Source organism: Scophthalmus maximus, chromosome 8 (assembly GCF_022379125.1).
Source record: "Scophthalmus maximus strain ysfricsl-2021 chromosome 8, ASM2237912v1, whole genome shotgun sequence".
Classification (NCBI taxonomy): Eukaryota; Metazoa; Chordata; class Actinopteri; order Pleuronectiformes; family Scophthalmidae; genus Scophthalmus; species Scophthalmus maximus.
In genome coordinates this window covers 24,757,954-24,779,520 of record NC_061522.1, presented here as the reverse complement: position 1 = coordinate 24,779,520, position 21,567 = coordinate 24,757,954, and the positions used below count along the sequence as shown (strand labels likewise).

Below are 21,567 nucleotides of genomic sequence, written 5' to 3'. Positions count from 1 at the left end.
GGCAGGCCTTAATCCACAATAACGCAATAAATTGATGGTGGAAGCTTTTTCATAATGTGTGTAACAGTACATTGTTTTATTTTATTACTGTGTGAGATATATATATAAAAACCGTGCAGTAATAAACACATTAGAAATTTCTGGAGAGGGTTTCTTTTGGTGTCTCTTAGTACAGAGAGTCCTCCTGCAGCGGCCGCAGCCTCGACTCTGACCCCGGCCCTCTGCTGCAGGTTGTGGTGTGGCGAAGGATGGAAAAGTTCCTGAAGCAAAAAAAAACGACGATGGTGGCGTTACTATTTCACCTAAAAAAGATTAAATGTGTATGTAAATACAATCCATTAAATATGGTTTTGTCAATGGAGGTGAGGACGCAGAGCCCAAAGCCCAATGTGTGGCTTTACGCTCTCAAATGAGGCATAGAATAGAGAAGATTAGCCAAAATAATTTGGGATCTTTTTGGGCCCTGCCCCGTTGCAAGTATGAATAGGTTGGCGTTGAAGTAGAAAAGGTCTTAGGTCTTAGTAGAAGACACTACTTTGACATTCCTGCCTGATTTAACAGGAATGATGGTGATCATTGTGTTTGGTTGACTGTGATTTATTTTTTATCAATCTGTGTCTTCTCCATAGCAGGATGGAAGTATTGTAAGTATGTGTGGACAAACTCTTACTTTAGGTCATGTCATGTTGTCGCTGATTAATTCTGCCACATTCATTCTGATGAGTTTGCAATAAAAACTTTATTAAAACTGTTAATACATCTGAGCATGATGAACGTGACAGGAGAAATGATCAGAGTTATATGAAACCACAATTGAACGACAATCAGTGTCACTCATGATATTTATCATTTCTACTTGTAAAAAAGGTCATGTTTTCACAAAATGGTGCTGCAATGGGACCCAACTAGGAATTCATCCACATCAAAATGCTTGTTATAGATATATTTTCCTACAGATATTTTCTGCATTTGAGATCAGAAAAAGCTTGATGGATTCATTTTGATGAATTTATTTTATTCTTGAATAAAATCTTATCCTTAAGTGTTTTTACTTTGATCTTTAATCTGACATGAACCATCAGACCATATGGCATGGGTTGCGTTTTTTGGGCTGTAAGTACATAGAATCACCACTACATGGCAGCAAACATCTGTTTCTGTCAGAGAAGCAGCTGGATCTGCCAAAAAACTGTCATCCTAGAAATAGAAATGCAATAAAAAAATAATTAAGTCTGGTACATGAGGACAGGAAGTTGACAGGGTAAAAAGACACATTACTTATTAAGACGCTGTCGCACAGATTTGTGTTTAAAAACTACCTTTTTGTGAACATGTTCTTACACTAATGATAGATTCTGGTTGCCAACACCAACCTGGGTGAGTAAATGTATGAGGTTTAGCCATCAGTGTCTGGCAGAGCAATGCAGACGCACAGGGAGAGGGAAAACTAAAATCACAATCATCACATGTATGTGACGTTTACAATGTCCAGTTGTAGAAGAAATCTTTGATGGTTTTGAGCAAATTTTTGTGGTGGTGGGCTATTATAGGTCATATACATATATCAGCACATTATCTTCTTCTCTCTATCTCCCCCTGAGTTGTAAGTTTTGCCAAAGGGCACATCATCAGCAGCTTCAGCATTCCTTTTTAATCCAACTGTCCAATCAGTTGACCTGCTGTAACTTTCTTGTCGAGCCCAAAGGCTTTTGTCACCCGACAAATATTGTCATTGCCTGGTGACATCATAGCCTTGTGTTTCTGTTCTCTGTCTTATAAAAAGTGGTTGGCATGCGTAAGTGAAAGCCTCTCCCCTGTTTCCTCTGCACTTGAACAGTCTGACCTCAGTACTTCTCTTCTATTATTCACTGCTACACATCTGACTCAGGCAGACAGGTGTGTGTGTGTGTGTGTATGTGTGTGTAAGTGTGCGTGTGTGTGTGTGTGTGTGTGTGTGTGAACCCCTCAGGAATCCCCATGAAAAAAACAAGCTTCCAGGTTTTTGGTTGTATGTCAAACATCCAAAATATTTAGATGGGAGCTTATTTTTCCACTAAAAACGTATTTCATGCGTTCATTTCCTCTTGTTGGGAAATTCATTATATAATACAACTAAATTGTATGAAAAGGGACATCAGCTGTGAACCATAATTCATTCTCTACATTAAACACACCCTATCCACACCCCTAAAAAAATCATGTAACTTATATAAAAATCAAAGAAAGAAATGAGTGGGGCGTCGGTTAGCTCACTTGAGTCCTCATGCAACAGCTGGACCCCGGCCCTTTGCTGCATGTCTACCCCCACTCTCGCCCCCCTTCACGCTGAATACTGTCCCGTCAAATAAAGGCTTCAAAATGCCCAGAAATATTTTTCAAAAAATAGACAAATGAGTATAAGTAACAGTATTGCAATTTTTAATAAAACAAATACAGTTTTATCAATGTGAAAAAGAGGTCAAGTTAGTAGCTCTCTGAGCATGTACTTGGGCACAGAGGTGATATTAAAAGTATTAACATTAGAGTGCTGTCATTGTTACAGTTACAACAAGTTTCCCTCCAAATGCCAAAGAAATTTTAACAGGTTTCCAGAAATTTAGCAAAAAAAAAACTGAATTAGGTGTGTAAACCCCTGTTTCATAACAGCAATACATTGATTAGTATTACTTCAATCGTAATACATGCGATTAAAGTATTTGCCACACAGCACAGGGCAGTTTGATCCAAGTGATTGAATGTTCAATCAGGAACAGACAGAATCCAACCTGACCTGCCTTTGTTATGGGTACCGGGATAAGGCATCCCTCATGGACATCTGTATAGATAACTGAAACAAGAAAAGAAAAGATGGCAAAAGGATTCAGTGGCCTTTCACTGAATCCTCCTCAGTTATATTGAATAACTGTACTGTTAATATGGTCCATTTTATGGTTAGCCAGTATCATGTCTTTACTGTCCCTCCAGACATGTTTTAATGTTCATAAAACACATAATAGTATGAACCCAAAAATAAACATATTTTGTCACAGTATCTCTTTCATATCTCTATTTAATCTTCCAAATTAACATTCCGGTAATTATTGCAACAATTAAATGCACAAATACTATGCGGTTTATCCTGGACTTGCATGTTTCACAGCAATATGTGAATAAACACTGGATTTTAACCCTTTAAACTGTAATTTTGTAGTAAGCCGATGATGATTTGAATGGGTAAAACTCAGGCAATTTGGGCAGCTTAGGGGTCCTCTGGGTGAGACGCGGGAAGGAACACACGTCACTCGTTAGACAGACAACCTGCAGTGTGCAGACATGTTGTGCTGATGTGTGTGTGTCTCTGCATTTCCAGGTGAGCACCAACAAGAGTAAAGTGTGTTAGAGTAGCGACACAGATGTACAGCGTGTGCGAGAGTATGGAGCTTTTATTGTTGTAAAGAGGAGTTTACACCGGAGTTTGGCGAAGTATAACGCACTTGTAAAAATGCCTCATTGAGCTATTGGAGACATCAAGTGTACAATCACCTGTAGCCTACTATAATTTAAGTTGCATGAGTGAGTTAAATATCGTCAGTGTGAGTGCCGTTTTGAGAGTTTGAGCGCAGTTATATAGAAGTGGTAAATGAGTGAACCGCGAGCGACCAGACATCCTGCAGTGTGAAGACATGTTGTGCTGATGTGTGTGTGTCTCCGCATTTCCAGAACTGGAGTAAAAGAATGGTTAAAACCCATGCATGCCTGGAAGTCTCTTTTGTGTCCACACGTGCAACAAATACTTTAACTTAAAAAAGTGGAGATGTTTGGTCCATGCTACCTTCTACCATTAGCTGCTTCATAACTGTAGCAATGTATGGCGCCGCCATTATTACTACTCAAGGCAGCCGTCGGGTATAAAAACAAATAACAAACTACTGGAAAGCCTTGAATTTAGTTTTAAATTAGGGATTTCTAAGTAATTAGGGTCATAATATAAATTAAAAATTGGTCATATACATTGGTTGAGAGACTGTCCTATGTATTAAGTGGAGGTTCTCTCAGGGGGCCCACAGAGAGTGATTATGTATAGGGCCCTGTGTGGAGTAATACAATTTAAAGTCATGGCACTGCTCAACAGAGACCCCGGCTCAAAACACATAATAACAGCTCGTGCTGAACAACATTCAGACAGCCTCTTCTTGGTATTCATTTGGGACGAGCAGACTTTATTTCCTGTGTTACCGACATACAGCTCCAGTTCCAAATAACAAGAAAAGAATTGAAGGTGTTCACAGAAGCACTTTCTGGGCTTACATCTGGGCACATATGTGACGACTCAATTTTCTGAGCCACGTCTGTTGTCACCAGTGTAAATTGAAGCTCATCTGGATTGAGACACCCATTCTCCACAAATCAGTCTCACATGCATTCTTAATGAGTCAACTCCAGGTTGTGGACAATGGGGAAATTACAGTGGAGTCGGATTCCTGGCTCTGTGGCTGCGAGCGGCTCCGGGAGAGAACTGATCATGCAAAGGGACTAAAGCAATAAAATGTCATACCTGTGTTTCCCAGCATAACACCGAGCACTATAGCACTGTGAAGAGGTCATTGTAAGTGCTGGTTGCTCACCTCTGCCTCTACGTCTGTAGGTGTTGGCCTGCCTTTCGAAGCAATCACAGCCCGACTTCAAACATGACCTTTAGCTTTAATGTCTTCTGTCACAAGGGAAGATAGTCTGAGTGAAAAGTGGTCTGTGAATGCTTCTCTTTTCGCTCACTTAGACAAGAAAAAAGAAAGTGAAGAAATGGATAGAGATGCCAAGGAGGCAGAGAAAAGGGTTAACAGAAGAAGGATTACATCTTGCACTGCCGTGAGAGAGTAGCTGTGTTAGGCCTAATGGTTATGGATTTTGCAGCCGAAGGCCACAAGTCCCATCACGTGTAAATAAATGTTTGGTGGACACGGCAAAGGTCACATTACATCACTGCATTCATGAACAGAAAAATCTTTCATGTACTGTAGGTCATGATTTATTTGTTGAGGCTGAGGCACTTTTCTTTTATTGATACATTGACCCTTCCACCTCAGAAAAGCGTTTTTATTCATTTCTTTTTAATTTTTTTGCAGATTTCTGCAGCTTCCACAAAAATACAGCTGGATTGAAATAGGATTCCAAGTAAATAAAGGTTGTTCCATGTTGGTGGATGTGTAAATACATGTGTACATCATTTTATATTGTTATTCAGGGACTTTTACGTTTGTTTTGGAATCTTCATGTGTGTAATCCTGCTTTGATCCTGATGGTCTAGATAAGCATGAGTAGTTGTCCCCTTCAACAGTTCTCTTAACTCTTCTTACACAGCTGCTGCAGTCTATGACGTGAACTTGGCCTGTACACGTACAGTACATTTTGATGTAAGATGATGAAGTATGCTGAGACATATGCAACGGCATAAACCTCAGCATAAATCAGGAGTCCGCCTTGATGCTTGATGATTCTGCATGAGATGTTGCTTACATGTTTATGATGTGTATGGCATTGGGCTTGAGGCTGTGCACTGTATGTTAATGTGTTTTGGGTGATAAAGGGAGGGGGTCTCTTTCAGTTTGACTAGAAGAGACAACGCATAATAAAACAGGTGCACACAGAAAAACACACAAAAGTCCACACTCTCAAATACACCCTGTTCCGACGCCAAAGTCCTCCAAGCTCAGCCTAGAGGACATTTATTTAATTTGATCCGATAGCAGTCCACATACATGTGTCCAGATTGAAGCCAGAGGGAGACAGAAACAGAAGAATAGGGGAGGTGGGGGTTTACACACATTAAAGCTGGAGCCAATGTGGGAGAGGGAGAGTGATAGATAGTGAGAACTAGGGAAACGCTGCAGGCGCTCTCGCAATGGTCTGAGGACATCAGTGCATCTGATGCCCACAAGCAGAGCTGCAGAAGTGCAGAACAGACGAGTGGAGGGACGGAAACGGAGAGGGAGAAGAAAGATGGTCGGCCTAGGAGGAGGAGGAGGAGGAGGAGGAGGAGGGAGGACAGAAAGTAGAAACAGCAGGGGGGTTGAGGGGGTTGTGGCAGATGGGTGAAGAGTAAAAGAAAAGAGAAGACAAGAGAAAGTGTGAGTGAGGGAAAGGATGACTCAGAGGAAGACAAATGGAGAGAGAGAACTCAAAGAAAGCGGGGGTGGCCTATCTGAGTAAGCGAACGCGTCAGGAAACAGATCATCAGTGCATCACGCTAATCAACAACTTGAAAGATCTCTGTTAATGCTAGTGAGGCTATCCAATGATTCCCTGCCAACCCCCACCTACACACACACACACACACACTGCGTATCGTGTCAGGACAGTGTAAGGTGTGCTGCCCGTGTGCCCTGAGGAGGTTTTTCCTCTCGCTGACAGCACCATGCATGACGCTCAGGCGAATGTCTCGTTAGAGGTAATTATTTGATGCAATATGTTTCAACAACTGGCACCAAAAAATTCACCACTCTGGACGGCTGCCACGCTGATTACAGACGCCTCCAGTGGTGCACGCTAATGTGAAAACGTGTTCATCTAAATTGATTTATCATCTGCACCACTGCTGCTGAGAACGCAGTAGGGAAACATCTATGGATGGTGTCCTCGGTGTAAAATGTTGGGTCAAATGGCCGATGTTTGCGATGCTAAAATTCTAAGTGTTGAATTCCAAGATGATGACCAGAAAAATCTGACTTAATTCACCGATTTAAGGGTCTATTCACCTACGATTGGTAGGAAATTGCCTCTTATTGCACACATGCTCCAGACTGTGCATTTGAAGAACAAAACAGAAATGTATTAAATTTGGTTAGATTATGTGCTTGATTTGTATAATTCAGGCTGCTGAAGCCCCATGTTCCTAGCCTGGGACCTAGACGCATTCCGGGAGCTCATTTAAATTTGCCTTGCCAGAATACGGTCTGGATCTCTTCCATTGGACAAGTGATTTCCACGGCAGAAAACTTGCAGGTCCGATCACAATTGTAAAGAACCATGGCTGCCGCCAACGAACGAGCATTTGACTAAAAGTACCCGATATCTTTAAATTTCTCCCACAATAACAGCAACAGTGGTTCACAGACATTGTGGAATCATCATCACAGACATCTTCTCTCTGCACGCTCTAGTTTGTTGACATTTTCACGTCGCCAAACAGACGTCACATGATTCGTCTGCGTTTGCCTCTTGAAATCGAAAATGAACCGAGAGGTCCCAGACTAATATGGGTTTGAGTAATAGTCTGGCTATGCCAGGCTACCATATTCCGACTGAACTGAGCAGAACTGAGTAGACCTGATTACAAAAGGATGTGATGAGATGAGCTTTTATCAACATGGGTTCAAAAATGTCATTTTTGCTTGCTTTTTTTGCTTTACCTTATCATTATGAAATAAAGGTTGATCGCACAATGTATATTCGCTAACTAATAATGACACCATCAGCAATTAGACTGGTTCCCTATAAAGGGTGCTACACACCAAAGCAACGGTTGGCTGTCTGAACTCATCTGACCGTCGAGGAGTGTCGATAGTCCAAGTCGTGGCACTGCGTTCAGCACTGTCAAAATTGTTGGCCGTCTATTCTCGTCGATAAGCTGCTTCACTGCCGATCGAACATGTTGAATCGGTGTTGGAGACTGCTGATGGAAGAGATGACTCTGATTACCTGTTTAGATTTAGCAAATCGGAGCATGAGAAGAGAAACAGAAGTACGAAAAGAAATCAAACGAGATGAATGAAGAGGGTACACACCCACAAGACTAAAGAGGTCCGCTCGCAGCCAGTTCATCTTCATCTATCTGTCAATCTGGGTCGACATGGCTGTTTGGAACAAAGATGTGGAGGATCAACTGATCAACATTACCCAAGAGAGGCCTCCTCTGTATGACATTACAGGAAAATAATTTCTGGTTTCCCTTTCTGAATGACGTTTACAAACTACTGCCCCCTGCTGGTATGGAGAGTTAACTCCTCTCCCGCAGGCACAGAACGTACGAGCTAGTTGGCCGTTGGATTTATTCTCGTCTGTGTGTTCCGGGGACAATCTTGTTTGCCTGACGCAGCAAGACACATGCGATGAGAGCAGACACAGCAGGCAGTCTTTGTCAATGTGAGTTGTTTAATGTGGTGTTGATGTGCCCCAACCTTAAGCCTCACTTTCACTTTGCAATCCTGTCTGCTGTTTTTCAAAGAAAAATGAAGGTTGGCTTTATGACACAAAGGAAGTTTGTCTATCACTGTGCAACCAAAACAGGAAGAGTATAGTGATTTTGTTTTTCATGGTTGCTATCTGTAGCTTTTTCCCTGGTAGTGGAACTGTGGAAACTCAACCCAGAAAAAGAGAGTGATGAAGATTGAGAGTGATAGAAACGGTGGTAAAACCTTGTACGGGCATTCACTCTCACTGGGTGATCAACATTCATTTGGCATTAATTTCTACTAGATCAAAATGAAACAAAACCTACCCCCTTACTACCAAATGTTTTACTCTTCTCTACGGAAGGGAAAGTTATCTGGTCTTGATGACATTTGGGAATGCTGATGTGCCTGGGGTTTGGAAAAGTTGTCCACAGGATTTAAATCTTTTGTCTTTGACAACAAAACAAAAGCACCAAACTCAGCAGGAAAGCAGTGTCCTCCTGTCTTTGTTGTGATAGTTTCTGTCTTACATTTCAAACAGGACCACAAAAAAGCTCAAAATCACCAAAAGAGAAGCAAAATTGCCAAAAATCCGTTGTCTCATGAGTCAGATGAGCAACTTGAAGTTCAGCTTTGGGCTTTAAACGTATCTCTCCAGCCCCCAATAAGGTATGTTTCTTCAGCTGCCCCTGGATGAAAGACAGGATAGTGATAGATGGGGCTATGTAACGGTTTATATTGTCAAGAGCTGACTCATTACAAAAGTGGACGAGGTCGCTTGAGGAGAAAGAAGAGGAGGTGCATGAGGAGGATACTTTAAGAGGAATGACAGGAGTTTGGAGGTGAATGAGAGAAAAAGCATCTACACATGCAGATCTGCAAATATCTTTTGAACTTGCCTGGTTTGTGTGTGTGTGTGTGTGTGTGTGTGTGTGTGTGTGTGTGTGTGTGTGTGCAAAATAACTAAGCAACGCATGGAAAGATTTTCACCAAACTTGGTGGGAATATGACTTGGGAGGGTAACTTTTGGAGTCCCTTTGTCAAGGGGGGTGCGCCTGTACAGGCTGACAAGCTGAGGTCCGCCAGTGGAGAACTGTTTACTTGTTGCAAACGTGCACAGTGAAAGCGGCATCTTCTACCAAAATGCTGGATCCTGCCTGCCTGCTGAGGACGGTAAAAATGTTATAGAAGTTTTAAAGGGACACCAATGCGGGCAGGATTTCTTCCTGAGCAGCCAAGTGCCAACCCACCGTGACGTCACCCAACAGTTTGAGGACCGCTGTTTTAAAATCCTTATGAATAGTATTTTGACAAGTGCAATCTTATATTTTCGGAACCAGATGTAACCATATTTGCCGGAGCCGACTGCCTGAGAGCTACTCCAAAACACATCGACCTACACCCTCAACCATGCACCGATTGGACGGTACAAGCTTTCAATCATGCTGTATCCATGTTGTAATGCATACAATATGCTTCGCCATAATTTACTAAATGAACATCATGTTGTGTTGAATAAGACTTGAAACTAGAGATTGAACCATCACCAAAATGTTTACTGACATTATAAGTCAAGTGAGAAGTAGAGTCATTTTCTCACAGACCTCTTTATGCAACCAGTGGAGTCGCCTACTATTGGTCATTCCAGAAAAATTACAGGGTTAAGGCACTTCTGCATTGGCTTCACTTTTCAGACCTGGTGACTATGGCTATACAGTTAGAGAGAAAGAGAGAGAGAGAGAGAGAGAGTGACAGCGGGGCAAATAGAGCTAGGCACAGCATTAAAGTGGGAGCCAAACACCAAAAGACATGTTTTATGTTGTGTAAAAAACAAAAAAAGTGTCAATATGATAGTGGCAGGACAAATGTAGAACAAATATACTCGAGCGCAGGGTATGCATGCAAGTTTATAATGAAACATTTAAATGAGTAATAAATAAATACAAGTTTTCCAAAGTCTCTGGGGGCGGAGCCTGTCGACCTTGGAAATTGTCGTGCTGAGAGTGTGCGTTGTCATCTTTCCTTGAGTCACTGTCCATAAAGCAGATGAGGATGACAAACCTTGACGAAAGTTGAAGGCACTGCGCAGCATCAGCATCAGCAGCAGCTGGCGGACAGGTGGCTGTCATCATCACCGCACATGGACGTCCCGAGACCCGAGATGTCTGATATAAAACTGCAGCTGAGCGCAGGGGGAGGAGCAGAGAGAGGAATCCACGCTGACTCCTGAGGAGACAGGCCACTCAAATAGAACGAGAGACGCGTCGGGCGTGTGTGTGTGTGTGTGCGCGCGTCCAGTCCAGCATCAGACGAGGAGAGAGAGACGAGAGAGAGAGAGACGCGTCAGCCGCCTGACCGAGCGGTCCTCCCTCCCTGAAGTTTGACAGCGGGCCACAGACGGAGTTGTGCTCCGCCGCAGACATGGAGCCTCGGAAGTCCACAGGATGTGTATTGATTGGATTCTACCTGTGGGCGACCTTCTGCTGTCAAGGTGGGTCACCGAAGGGGCCGTCAGTCTGTCTTTGTGTCCACATCGGTGTCAAAAGATGCCAAATGAATTCAAATGGGGGTTTTCTTCCATTTAGTTGTTTATGTATATTTATATATATATTCTTTTTTAATATAGTTATTTTAGTTTTTTGTCAAAACTTGTTAGAAAGACGAGAGCTGTACTTAAGAAAGACTTCGGCTTAGTTCGGGGGTTCGCTGCACATCCCGCGTCACAGGAACGTCTTTATCCACAACTGTGAAAGGGTTCAACTGTAAATATTTCTCATGATATATTTTTTTAATGTCATGAGGCTGTATATTTGAAGCTGAATCCCTCGTGTCACGGTTTAATAAATTGCTGTATGAGCATGGGTTCGTGTCTGCGCATGTGCGTGTGGGCGCGCACGCGCGCGCGCAGCGAGCCTTATTCCATAGACCGACAACATCTGGCCCAGAATAAGGAGGGCGATGCATGAAGTCCACTGGGGCCTTTCATCCCCTCAGTGTAATCTGCAGCTAAAGGATTGTTCAGTGCATGACCACAGTGGAGAGAGACACCAGAGGAGCCTCAGAGGAGGTTAAATCTCTGTAGCATGTCTGTAGAATCCCATTTTATGTCTCTACTCGCACTTAATATGCACATTTTGCTTTGGTACTCTCATTCTCATTGGACCAGAAAAAAAGATGTCCAACATGCAAACTGGTGATGAGTAACAAGGCTTCAGCCCTTGTTGTTTCAGTCTCTCCCAACAGACACTTACATCAGATTTAGGAGGACAGCACCTTAAACTTAATTGCTGTTAAAAAGGCAAACAAGAGTTGTCTGGGTTGTTTTTTCCCTCCGATATGTCAGGATTGGGATGCCTCACTGCAACAGTTTAAAGAGCATTTTCACAGAATCTCTAGAGGTTAACAAGCATGATACCAAATCCCCAGACATACAACATACAACAACTTTCTATATCAGAAAAATGCATGGAGGGTAGTTCGTGCCAAATTGACCACTGCCTCTTTCGTCACTGAGCAAAGTGAAGGATTTCCTTCTTCAAAAAATGGTTAGTGTTCCACAAATCTTTGGTAAGAGTCTGTAGGACAACATAACATTTCTCTGGGTGCAGTATGTCATGTGGTCTGGACTAGGCAGTGAGACAATATCTGCTATCACTTGATAGAATTGAAAAAATATACACTGTATATGTGAAAGAAAGACAATGTTCAAACTTCTTTCTACTGATCTTCACTGCTTCAGCTTGGGTGTTTGTCTAATTGCCTTCAAAAAAATCTATTAACAGTTTCTTGCTCTGCTAACCTGTGAACAAAATAAGTGTTTCCCACTGCAGCTGATTAGGGATTTGCACTAGTGAAAACATCAGTTAAAAAATCGGTTATTTCATTAGTCATTGAGTGTCATGATTGAAAATAAAAATAGAAAAATGTTTTCCTCACCCTAGAGGAGAGGCGATTGATGGAAATTCTAGGGGGTTTTAAGCTTCATGTCTTCTTTTGTCCACTTGTATTGTCCTTTATCGAGCTTGAGGTGTGTCATAATAATGGACTAAACATTAGTTTAAAGCTTTACTAATCAATGATTTTATATTCGCAAAAGAGGAAAATGATATGTAATGTGTTAAGGGTTTCTTGTGTTAGGGTTTTTTTTATTGTGTGTTCATTGTTTTCTACTACTATCTGTTAACTGGACGTTAAAGACCGACTGTGCTCTAAACAGGCATTGTCCTACTGTCCTCAAACATCCCTCTTAGTGTGAAGTTTATTTTGCTGCAAGCAGCAAGCTGTCAGGGTTCACCTTCTGGCCCTCGAAAGCTCCAATATGTTGTACTCTAAGATGGGAAAGCCAAGACTTTGCTTAGGGGTGTGAATTTCATATAGTCTCCACAGCTGCTCTCTACTGTACTCAACCTAATTCCTAAGCATGGCCTACTGAGATGTTTGATTCAATGATTTTATATCATGCTTGGTATGTGAGCATGCTGTTGTCAGTAGGGCCGGGCGATATGGCCAAAAATGTGATCTAGATGTACATTTTTATGCAGTCAATATTGATAGTTATCACAATAAAAGTAACATTATTATTTCTGTCAAGTTTAAAGACAAATTTTGGCTCCTGAGTGAAGGTTGTGGTTGTCAGCTCTTCTTTATGGCCACAGCGTTTATGGCCAACTACTTTTTGTAATGGAAATTTTAAAAATCTGAGGTAGAACATTAAAACCAATTACGTGATAAACCTCATCATCCTGCTTTAGGGTTGGGTACCGTAAACACACAGAACAGTATTCCTGTGTGCTCGCAACTTGCTGAATTTTGATACTTTGGAGGCAGGACAGTTACTGATGAACATTTGGATGCACTGTGTTGGACTGCTTGCATGACCACATGGCAGCATGCCAAGCACATCAGCCGTCAGTGTGTAACATTGAAGCTGGAGTATTTTGCTGTATAAAGCACTGAAACTTTTATTTAGTGTTGAATTATCAAAGTTATATGAGGTTTCATTTGGTATGTGAATATGTTATGTATATTTGTTGAGAAAATTGCAATTTTATACGTTTATATTCAAGTGTACTTTAAACTGCTAACAGTTAATATGTTAAATTACCGTATTTTCCGGACTATAAGGCGCACCGGAGTTTAAGCCGCAGCAGCTAAAGTGAATGATTTGTACATCTATAAGCCGCACTGGACTATAAGCCGCAGGTGTTTTAAAGGTTAATTACCATATGTACGAGTTCGTGCACAGAGGGGATTGTCGGGAAAGAGATGGCTGCTTGAGGAAGCTCCCATTTATTAACATTTCAACAAACAAGTTGCATATTTGCATAACGTACTAAAACCACCAAAGTCCTCATCTTCAGTGTCGGAAACGAACAGGCTCAGGGTGGCTTCGTCAGCCACTCTCCTCTCTCCTTCGTTGTCGCTCTCAAAACCAACAAACTCCTCTTCGTCACTGTCGGAATCGAACAGCCTCTGAAGGGCCTCAGCTGAGCCTGTGGCGGCGTCCTCCTCTTCATCACGCAGCAGTCCAGCCTTTCGGAACCCGTTGGTGATCGTGGATGTTTTGACACTCCTCCAAGCCATCAGGATCCACTCGCAAACTTGAGCGAAAGTTGCTTTTCGCTGCTTTAACTGTGGACCGCGGACCGGTCATAGAGCCCGTAGAGTTAAAGTTGGTGGACTGTAACCTGTTAGATTTGGGAGGTCCCCTAGTGGCCGTTAGCTGTAAAAATCCATAGATTAGCCGCACCGTTATATAAAGTGCAAGGTAGAAAAAGGGGGGAAAAAGGCGCGGCTTATAGTCCGAAAATTACGGTACAGTTCCACTTTGCCTTAGAAATGAAAAAAAATGTTTATCATCATTGACCGTCGTTCTTTACTGTTTTAAAAGAATAGATTTACCACCAGTAAAGGAAATAACTCTTAGGATACCCTACCTTACCCTGCTTGCACAATGCATAAGCAATATATCGATATATGTTGGACTTTTGTTATGTTGCTATTGATTAAAATCCTATTTATTGATATTTTCTTCATCGCCCAGCCCTAGTGCTCAGCAAAAGGACATAGTCTTAGTTTAGTCTTAGTGTTGGTTGCAGTTAGTGTTAGTGAATGTGTTTTCATGCATCTTTGAGTGTATGCTGCTATGGGTTACAGGTTCAAAGCTAATGACAGGTCACATTGTCAAGTTCACATTACAACAATAGTGCAATACTAAAGTGCTGGAAAACTCTAAGAACATTAACTGAGACTGATACAGTAAAACCTCATAAGCCATAAGGCAAAAATCTCAAATTTCCTAAGAATTTCAATCCATTGTCTTCCATGAAAGTTGCTTTGGATTTATCACTTGGGAACATGTCAAACCCATGGGAGGTTTTGGCTCAATGATTTATTACACCTGAGTGTCAATGTCTGCGACAGTAAAACACAAGCACACTGTGACAGCACACTGTGACAGAGTCCGTAAAAAATATTTTGATAGCAGCGAGAGCTTTTAAGGGTGAACAACTCTTAAACTGAATTGCCCTGCCATAAAAAGACGACCATTTTATTTCTGTACAATACAACTGAGCTTTAATGATTGAGGATCAAATAATACACCCTGTGGGCTCTAGAATTGAAATATGATTGGTCACTAATGCAATGAGGGAGATATATGGTAGCCATTTGAAGTTGATAGATGCCTCCAGGGTATGTTGGGGCTCTGCATGTATTGGCATGTTCTGTGTTTCTATTGAGGTTTTGGCTCATGTAGCAAATGAGCGAGCACTGGATTTTTAGCTGAAAACGTGGTGATAAAAAACAACAGTTGCGAACTGGAAGATGCACGAGAAGATAGAAGTGGTAGTGTGGTTTCGCCAAGGACAAATTCAGAAATTCTGTATGTGATCTGGAAGCTCTGAGGTTAAGGATGTGGCTGCTTGTGGGGGAAGGATAAGACCTACCAAGGCTTTGAAATGTTTGGGGAAGTCAAAGTTTTTCAAAGTGAATGTACAGTATGTACAAACAGTGGCCTTAGCTTTCACTGCAACATGTCACATCGATTAAACTGTATGTGCAAACATTTACAGGTTGGGGGTAGTTGATTTTGTGCTTTGACAACTTAATAAGCCCTCAGTTTACCCGCTCAGGCTAAGTACTGTATACACTGACCTACTTTGTTGGTAAAGGCTGTTGGAGCTGAAAGGAATACCTGGAGACTCTACTCAGGGCTGGAAAAAAATGAATCTGTGCATTAATAATAAATGGTTTTACATTGTTATTTCTGTTTGTTTTGTTATTATGGGAAGTACAATAAGCAAATTATAAACGCAGGAATTATTATCCTTGTGACTCCCCCGTAATGTATGTTGATGTGTAACATCTGTTTTTGCTTCAGTGATGTAAATGCATATTGTGGCTTGTGTTGATTGTGTTGAAAAGTAGGAAGAGAGAAATGTTGGGTAAACTGTTGACCATTTCCATGGTCATACACACAAGGCAGGTTGGGTTCATGGATTTATATCACTGATGCAATTCTGACCCTTCCATCTGCAGCTACAGCAGAAATCCAGATTTATCAGACCAGGCTACGTTTCCAGTCTTCAACTGTCCATTGTTGATTAGGCACAGCAGCCTCAGATTTCTCGCTGACAAGAGTGAAACTTGACATGTTCTGCTGCTGTTGAAGTCCATTCACCTAATGGCTTGACATGCTATGCATTCAAAAATGTTTTGGTTTTTTCTCACTTTAGTTGCACAAATTGGTTACCTGAGTTACCGTAGCCTTTCTGGTCAGCTCCTTACCTTACCTTACATCTCTCATCGAAAAGGCAGTTCCATCAGCAGATCTGCTACTCATTAGCCTGGCCTAGCCAGACTAATACTCAAATGGGTATTAGGCCCAATACAAGGGGAAAGGTTTAAAAATCCACTCCTACAAAATTCGACACCCATCCGAACGCGATACGTCATCAATAGTCGCCGATGGCTTTACGTAAGAAGACGCGACTTGTTTTTACCGGAGATTCAACATGCCTTGAATGAGTGCGATATCATTGTAAATACGCTGTTGCAGTTACTATGGTGACATACTCATAATATTCAAATAACAAACATGCTAATTACAGTATCTCGGGGATGACATGACAGGTGAATCCCACTGAAAATACCCTGTGGTCTTATAATGACGAAACAGCACATCACATTAGTCACATGTTGTACTAATATAACGCATAAAACTGCTTTTGCGACTAGAGTTTTTTTTTTGTGACTGTTATGAAGAAAAGCGCCATAATACATTGAAACAACAGACAAAGACTGTCTTAAATTATTAACAGAGTTACTTTGGCCTTGAACTTTTTTTCAGCCAACTTGCCGTTGATTTGCAGGGCATATCTCACAGCCCCCCGTTTTGAGTGTGGGTCTGGAAAATCTCAGTTTGGAGGGCCATCTAACCCTCTGCCTTAGCCCTCCCGCTTGATACCAGAGGGAATTGAGGCACCCCTCCATGTGAACGCGCAAAACCGAGGGGTAGGGCTAAGGGGTGAAATGAGATTGAGCCATTTTCCGTTTCCAACAGACTATAGCAGAGAGGAGATGTCTGTGATGGTGATTCCACAATGTCTGTGAACCAGTGTTGCCGTATTTGCGGGAGAAGTTTGAAAATGTCGGATACTTTAAGTCAAACGCTCGTTCATCAGCGGCAGCCTTGGTTGTTAACAAAAGTTGCTTCTCTCCACATCATAGTAAAAACCCCGCCCATTATCAGATAATCGGTTGTGATGGGACCGGCAAATTTTATGCCAGAGGAAATCGCTTCCCAATGGCAGAGCAAATGAAATGAGCTCCCAGAATTCGTCTGGGTCCCAGGCTAGCTGCTCACTGGCTGTTTTTGTTTTTCACACTATTCTTAGCAAACTCTGGAGATCATTGTGTGTGAAAACCCCAGGGGATCAGCAGCCCATCTGGCACCAACAATCAAGCATGGTCAAAGTCACTGAGTTCAAATGTTTCCCCATTCTAATGTTATATGAACATTAACTGAAGCTCTTGAACTGCATCTGGTGATGTCATGCATTGCACTGCTGCTACAATGATTCGCAAATGTAGAAGTGATCCTAATATAGTGCTTCTAATAAATAATAAATAATTCTGTTTATTAAATGATCCATAAACTGCTGCTGCTACACACATCAAAAGACTCAGGGGAGATAAAGTGTGAAAGCAGGAGCGGGAGAGTAGCTGCCATGGTTGCAGTAGTTGCCCCCAGGCCTACACAACATAATGAGACAGTAATCTGGTCTTCCTTAAAACCCTTGCGACCTCCTTTAACTTGAGAGGTCACACTGTCAGCCAAGTACGCTGGGGCAGTAAAGGGATGTTGAACTACAGATTAGCTTTTCTCTTCTTATCCCTCATCTTATAACAGCACTTTTTCAGCAGTCTTTCATGAGTTTTTTTGTTCTCAATTCATTTCAATAAACTATTTAATAATCCGTCTGTCTGCCCCTCCAATTCGCCATTCATTCATACGCTATTTAAACCTCTACTGTGCCAATGTTTAACTGTTTCATATTATTGGTGATTTATGCTGCTTCAATCTGTCTGCCTGTAAATGTTTTAATAGGTTAAGAAAAAACTGATGTTTAGCTCTTGTAAGGTTTTCTCACTAATAAGATACTGGGATTTATACATTTATTCAAAGGTGATGGTATTATTGAATAGGTCTAATTAAGTGTTATTTAGTTCTTGAGCTTTATTATTAGACAATAGTTATTGACAACAGAGTCTGGTAAGCCAAATGACATTCCATTAATGTACTATGGAGATCAATGTCAACATCAACAGAAGGCTCAAAGTCTGGAAATGTGTCAACCTTTTGGCCACAAGATTTGGCATGCATGAGTTTCATATTAAAAAATATTGATTATTACACAATGAAGTACACCTCTGAATCACAGCTGCAAGGTAAGAAGTTCAAACATTGTCGGTCAGCAGTGTTAACTTCTTCACATTTCACAACTGTCTTAAAAAAAAAGTATATCTTGTCAACATCAAGAGACAGTGGCTAATATCTTAATTTGAACCAAAGGCTGCAGACATTATAACAACTGTAGGAATACAAACGTGCAGCACATATTAAAAAGGAGGCGCACAGTATGAAAGACATTACATAACCACTGAACGACTGACATAAATCATCACATATGGGACATTGTAAGGATAAACATACTGTACAGCTGTCAGGAAGCTGCCCATGATGCAAACAAAACACAGATAACACAGACACACTACTGCCTGAGGACGCATTGGAATAACTCAACACAACTAACTGACAGACTGAATGCAGGCACGGCAGCCAACCTGTTAAAGCAAAACCTTAGTCTGTCCAAGGAGGTTTTATAAGATGTCTGTGTCTCTTACTGGAGTAAGAATTACTCCATGTGTTCAGAAACTTATTGTACTTGAAAGTGCAATCCATCACAAAAAATGGAGACACTTTCTAAGTAATGCAGGAAGTAAAAGGCTCAACTATCGGAGATGTGTTTATTCAAACACTCTCTCTTTGCTGTTCAGCTTGTTTGGGCTGTGCTTGTTTCACTCCATTGACTCTCGATGCTTTTGCTGGCTGCCACTCTTACCCATTATGCAGATTCCCTGATAAAGGGGTGCCCTATCTGACACTCTCCAACACCCTCACGCGCAAACACACAGCGATCTGTCTTTGTTTATTTACACCTCATTAGCTAATTAGTCATTCTCTCAGCCATTGTGGGCACACTCACGTCTCGGCTGTCACTGCATGATTGCTGGAATATGTTGAGACGACATCTAATTTGGACAACGGTCACCAGGGAAATGCAGTCGGGGACCTTTTCAGTTCTGGCTGAGGTGAGACAGTGAAGGATTAGGGAGTCTGGCAGTTCTGTGAATGCTGTGATGGTGGCAGCCTTGATTTGAAGAAACTTCTTCCTCCATGTTTCAGAGGGACTTTATGTTCGTATAGGCTATTGTATCTTTCAAATTGTTCTGATGGCGTATGTTTTTGTTGATGAAAAGTCAGACAATTGGGTGTCTGGTGGCGAAACGTTTAAGGTACTGTCACAGATCTAGACTGAACCCAATTGAAGACACGGCAGGCAAGGTAAGGTGAAAAAAAATGAGTCTGCATTGTTAATATTGCATTTACATTTGAATATTATCCAAGAGAAGAGCAGGTCTTTGAAAATGAAAAGTCAAATGGAGTTTGCAATTTCATTTTCAAATGGTTAGAAATGCCTTTTCATTTTAATTGTGACCTACACATTGCTTGCTTAAATTGAAAATTAGGCTGTATTGTTTATATTGCATTTACATTTAAATATAGTGAACTGAAGTGCAGGTTAAATGAAAAGTGAAATGGAGTTTTCATTTAAATTGTCATTGTTATCAAATTGCATTATCATTTTAGGATGTGAAAATGAATGAAATGACTACGGCCCGTCATCCGGACCGTAGTCGGGCATACTCCGGGATCTACTTGCCTGACAGCGTGATGAAAAACACAGACCGCAACATGCACATCACCTGCTACTACAAGCCTCTAGCCAAGCACACTGGCATTCTCACTACGCCCGCTCCACACACAAACGTAACGCTACGTCCCGTTTAAAGCTAATATAGATAAACAATCAATTGACATTTCCTAATAACTACAATGAATACATCCAGCAAAAACACACAGGCAGTGTAGCTGTAGATAAACACAGGCTAACATAGCGTTAGCTAACTTACCTAGTGTCCTACAGCGAACTTGGCGCTGGCTAATATATACACAAGCTATCTAACAGTTATGTTGGTTATACACAGAAAATTAATTGCTTTCATCCATAACAAAGCAGAAGCCACACCGATGTTTACTCTGTTTACTCCTTGAAATATCCAACCTCTTTTTGGCTGTAGCCGTCTCAGATGCTGTCTTTCTGTTGCGACCGGGAGCTGTTTTAGGCACTTTCTCTGCCGTTCTGCAACTCCTTTTCTTCTTCAGTTCAGTGTAGCAACTTACCTGCTAGCTGTAGCCCTGTAGCAGTAGCTTTAGCCTCTGCTTCGTTTGTTTGCCTGGTAGAAGTCTGGCCACGCCCCCAATGTGTGGCGCACAAGCGGAGTGCGCGCAAGCAGGAAGAAAGCAGGTTCATCCAATCATTTTCTTCGGACCGAACTTTCTGATTGGACGTGGTTTTCACAGTCCTTCCACAGCCACAGATGAGCATTTTTTTTCGTTTCAATGTCAGATCATTTCATTTATTCATCGCTATCGGTATGTTATGAGAGTTTTAAGTAATATGACAGTGTTCCTCAAAAAAAAAGTGCTAGCAGCACTGGGGAAAGAAACAGGGTGGTGCCAAATAGAAGACATGCCACCTTCACAACTGACTAGCTTTTCTTTTTTGCGCTGTTACCTGCTACGTATATTCATCCCTGTTAAAGATGGGTGCCTCAGTGTTCAGTGTAAGCTACTTGATGAGGCCTAATAAACTCAGGAGAGACTAAACATCTCAGTCAGCACAAGTAAAGTTCACAGAGTTAATATCAGCATATCATGATTTAATCAGGAGTTCTGATTAAATCATCATTAAATCATTAATCAATGTTGAAAATAATTTGCAATAATAGCGTTGATTGGATTACAGGCATTCATATGTGTGAGAACATGTTTGCATTTGGTTTTATTAAAATACTGGGTTGATTATGTCTTCACAAACAGTGTAAGCAGTTGAATTTAAATGTCAGTTCCTCCCACCATTGTGCTTTCCAAACCTACCACAAAACTTCCATATTTTTCCTTCTCACTTGTTTCTCTTACCTGTTCCCTGTAGCTTCTGTAAACCTCTCTTCTTCTTTTTCTTCCTCCTCTGCTGTCTCAAACACAATCACCTTTATCATTCTCATTCTTCCTCTCCTCCCATCTCTTAAACTTCCCTTTCATTGTCTTGTATTGTCCCTTTTCCCTCCAGGCTGTTATGGTGGTGTGCACCAAAGGAAGCTGTACCGCGACCTTCTGGTCAACTACAATCGTCTGGAGAGACCGGTCCAGAACGACTCAGCACCCATCGTGGTGGACCTCGGCCTCACACTGCTACAAATCATTGATGTGGTGAGCGCTAAAATGGTAGAGAGCTGAGTATGCTTGAGGAAAGAGAGAATAAGTTGCGTATTGAATTTTTTTCAGGATTTTTGATTTGTCTTGATTATATTACAGTTTTTCTCGATTGTTTACACACATTTTCTGAAAGCATGCCTAATACTCTCAGAACTCTACACACAAATCAAAAAACACACACAATGGGCAAAACCCCTCAATTCTCCTGCAAAATGAAACTTTACATTCAAAACAATGTTATTTCTTCTCAAAATAGTATTTTGTTTTCAAATGACACACACAAACCATCATATGAAT

The 21,567-nt window shown here is 41.4% G+C and overlaps 1 protein-coding gene across 1 annotated transcript in view; it reads left to right on the top strand.

Moving 5' to 3' along the window:
* Positions 1–10,083: 10,083 nt before the first annotated feature.
* chrna8 (cholinergic receptor, nicotinic, alpha 8) overlaps positions 10,084–21,567 on the top strand; it is a 40,291-nt gene continuing 28,807 nt past the window's right edge. The window contains exons 1-2 of the mRNA XM_035638253.2: positions 10,084–10,638; positions 21,125–21,264. Coding sequence (XP_035494146.1) covers positions 10,569–10,638; positions 21,125–21,264 — 210 coding nt within the window. The 5' untranslated portion in view covers positions 10,084–10,568. The remainder of the gene's footprint in view (positions 10,639–21,124; positions 21,265–21,567) is intronic.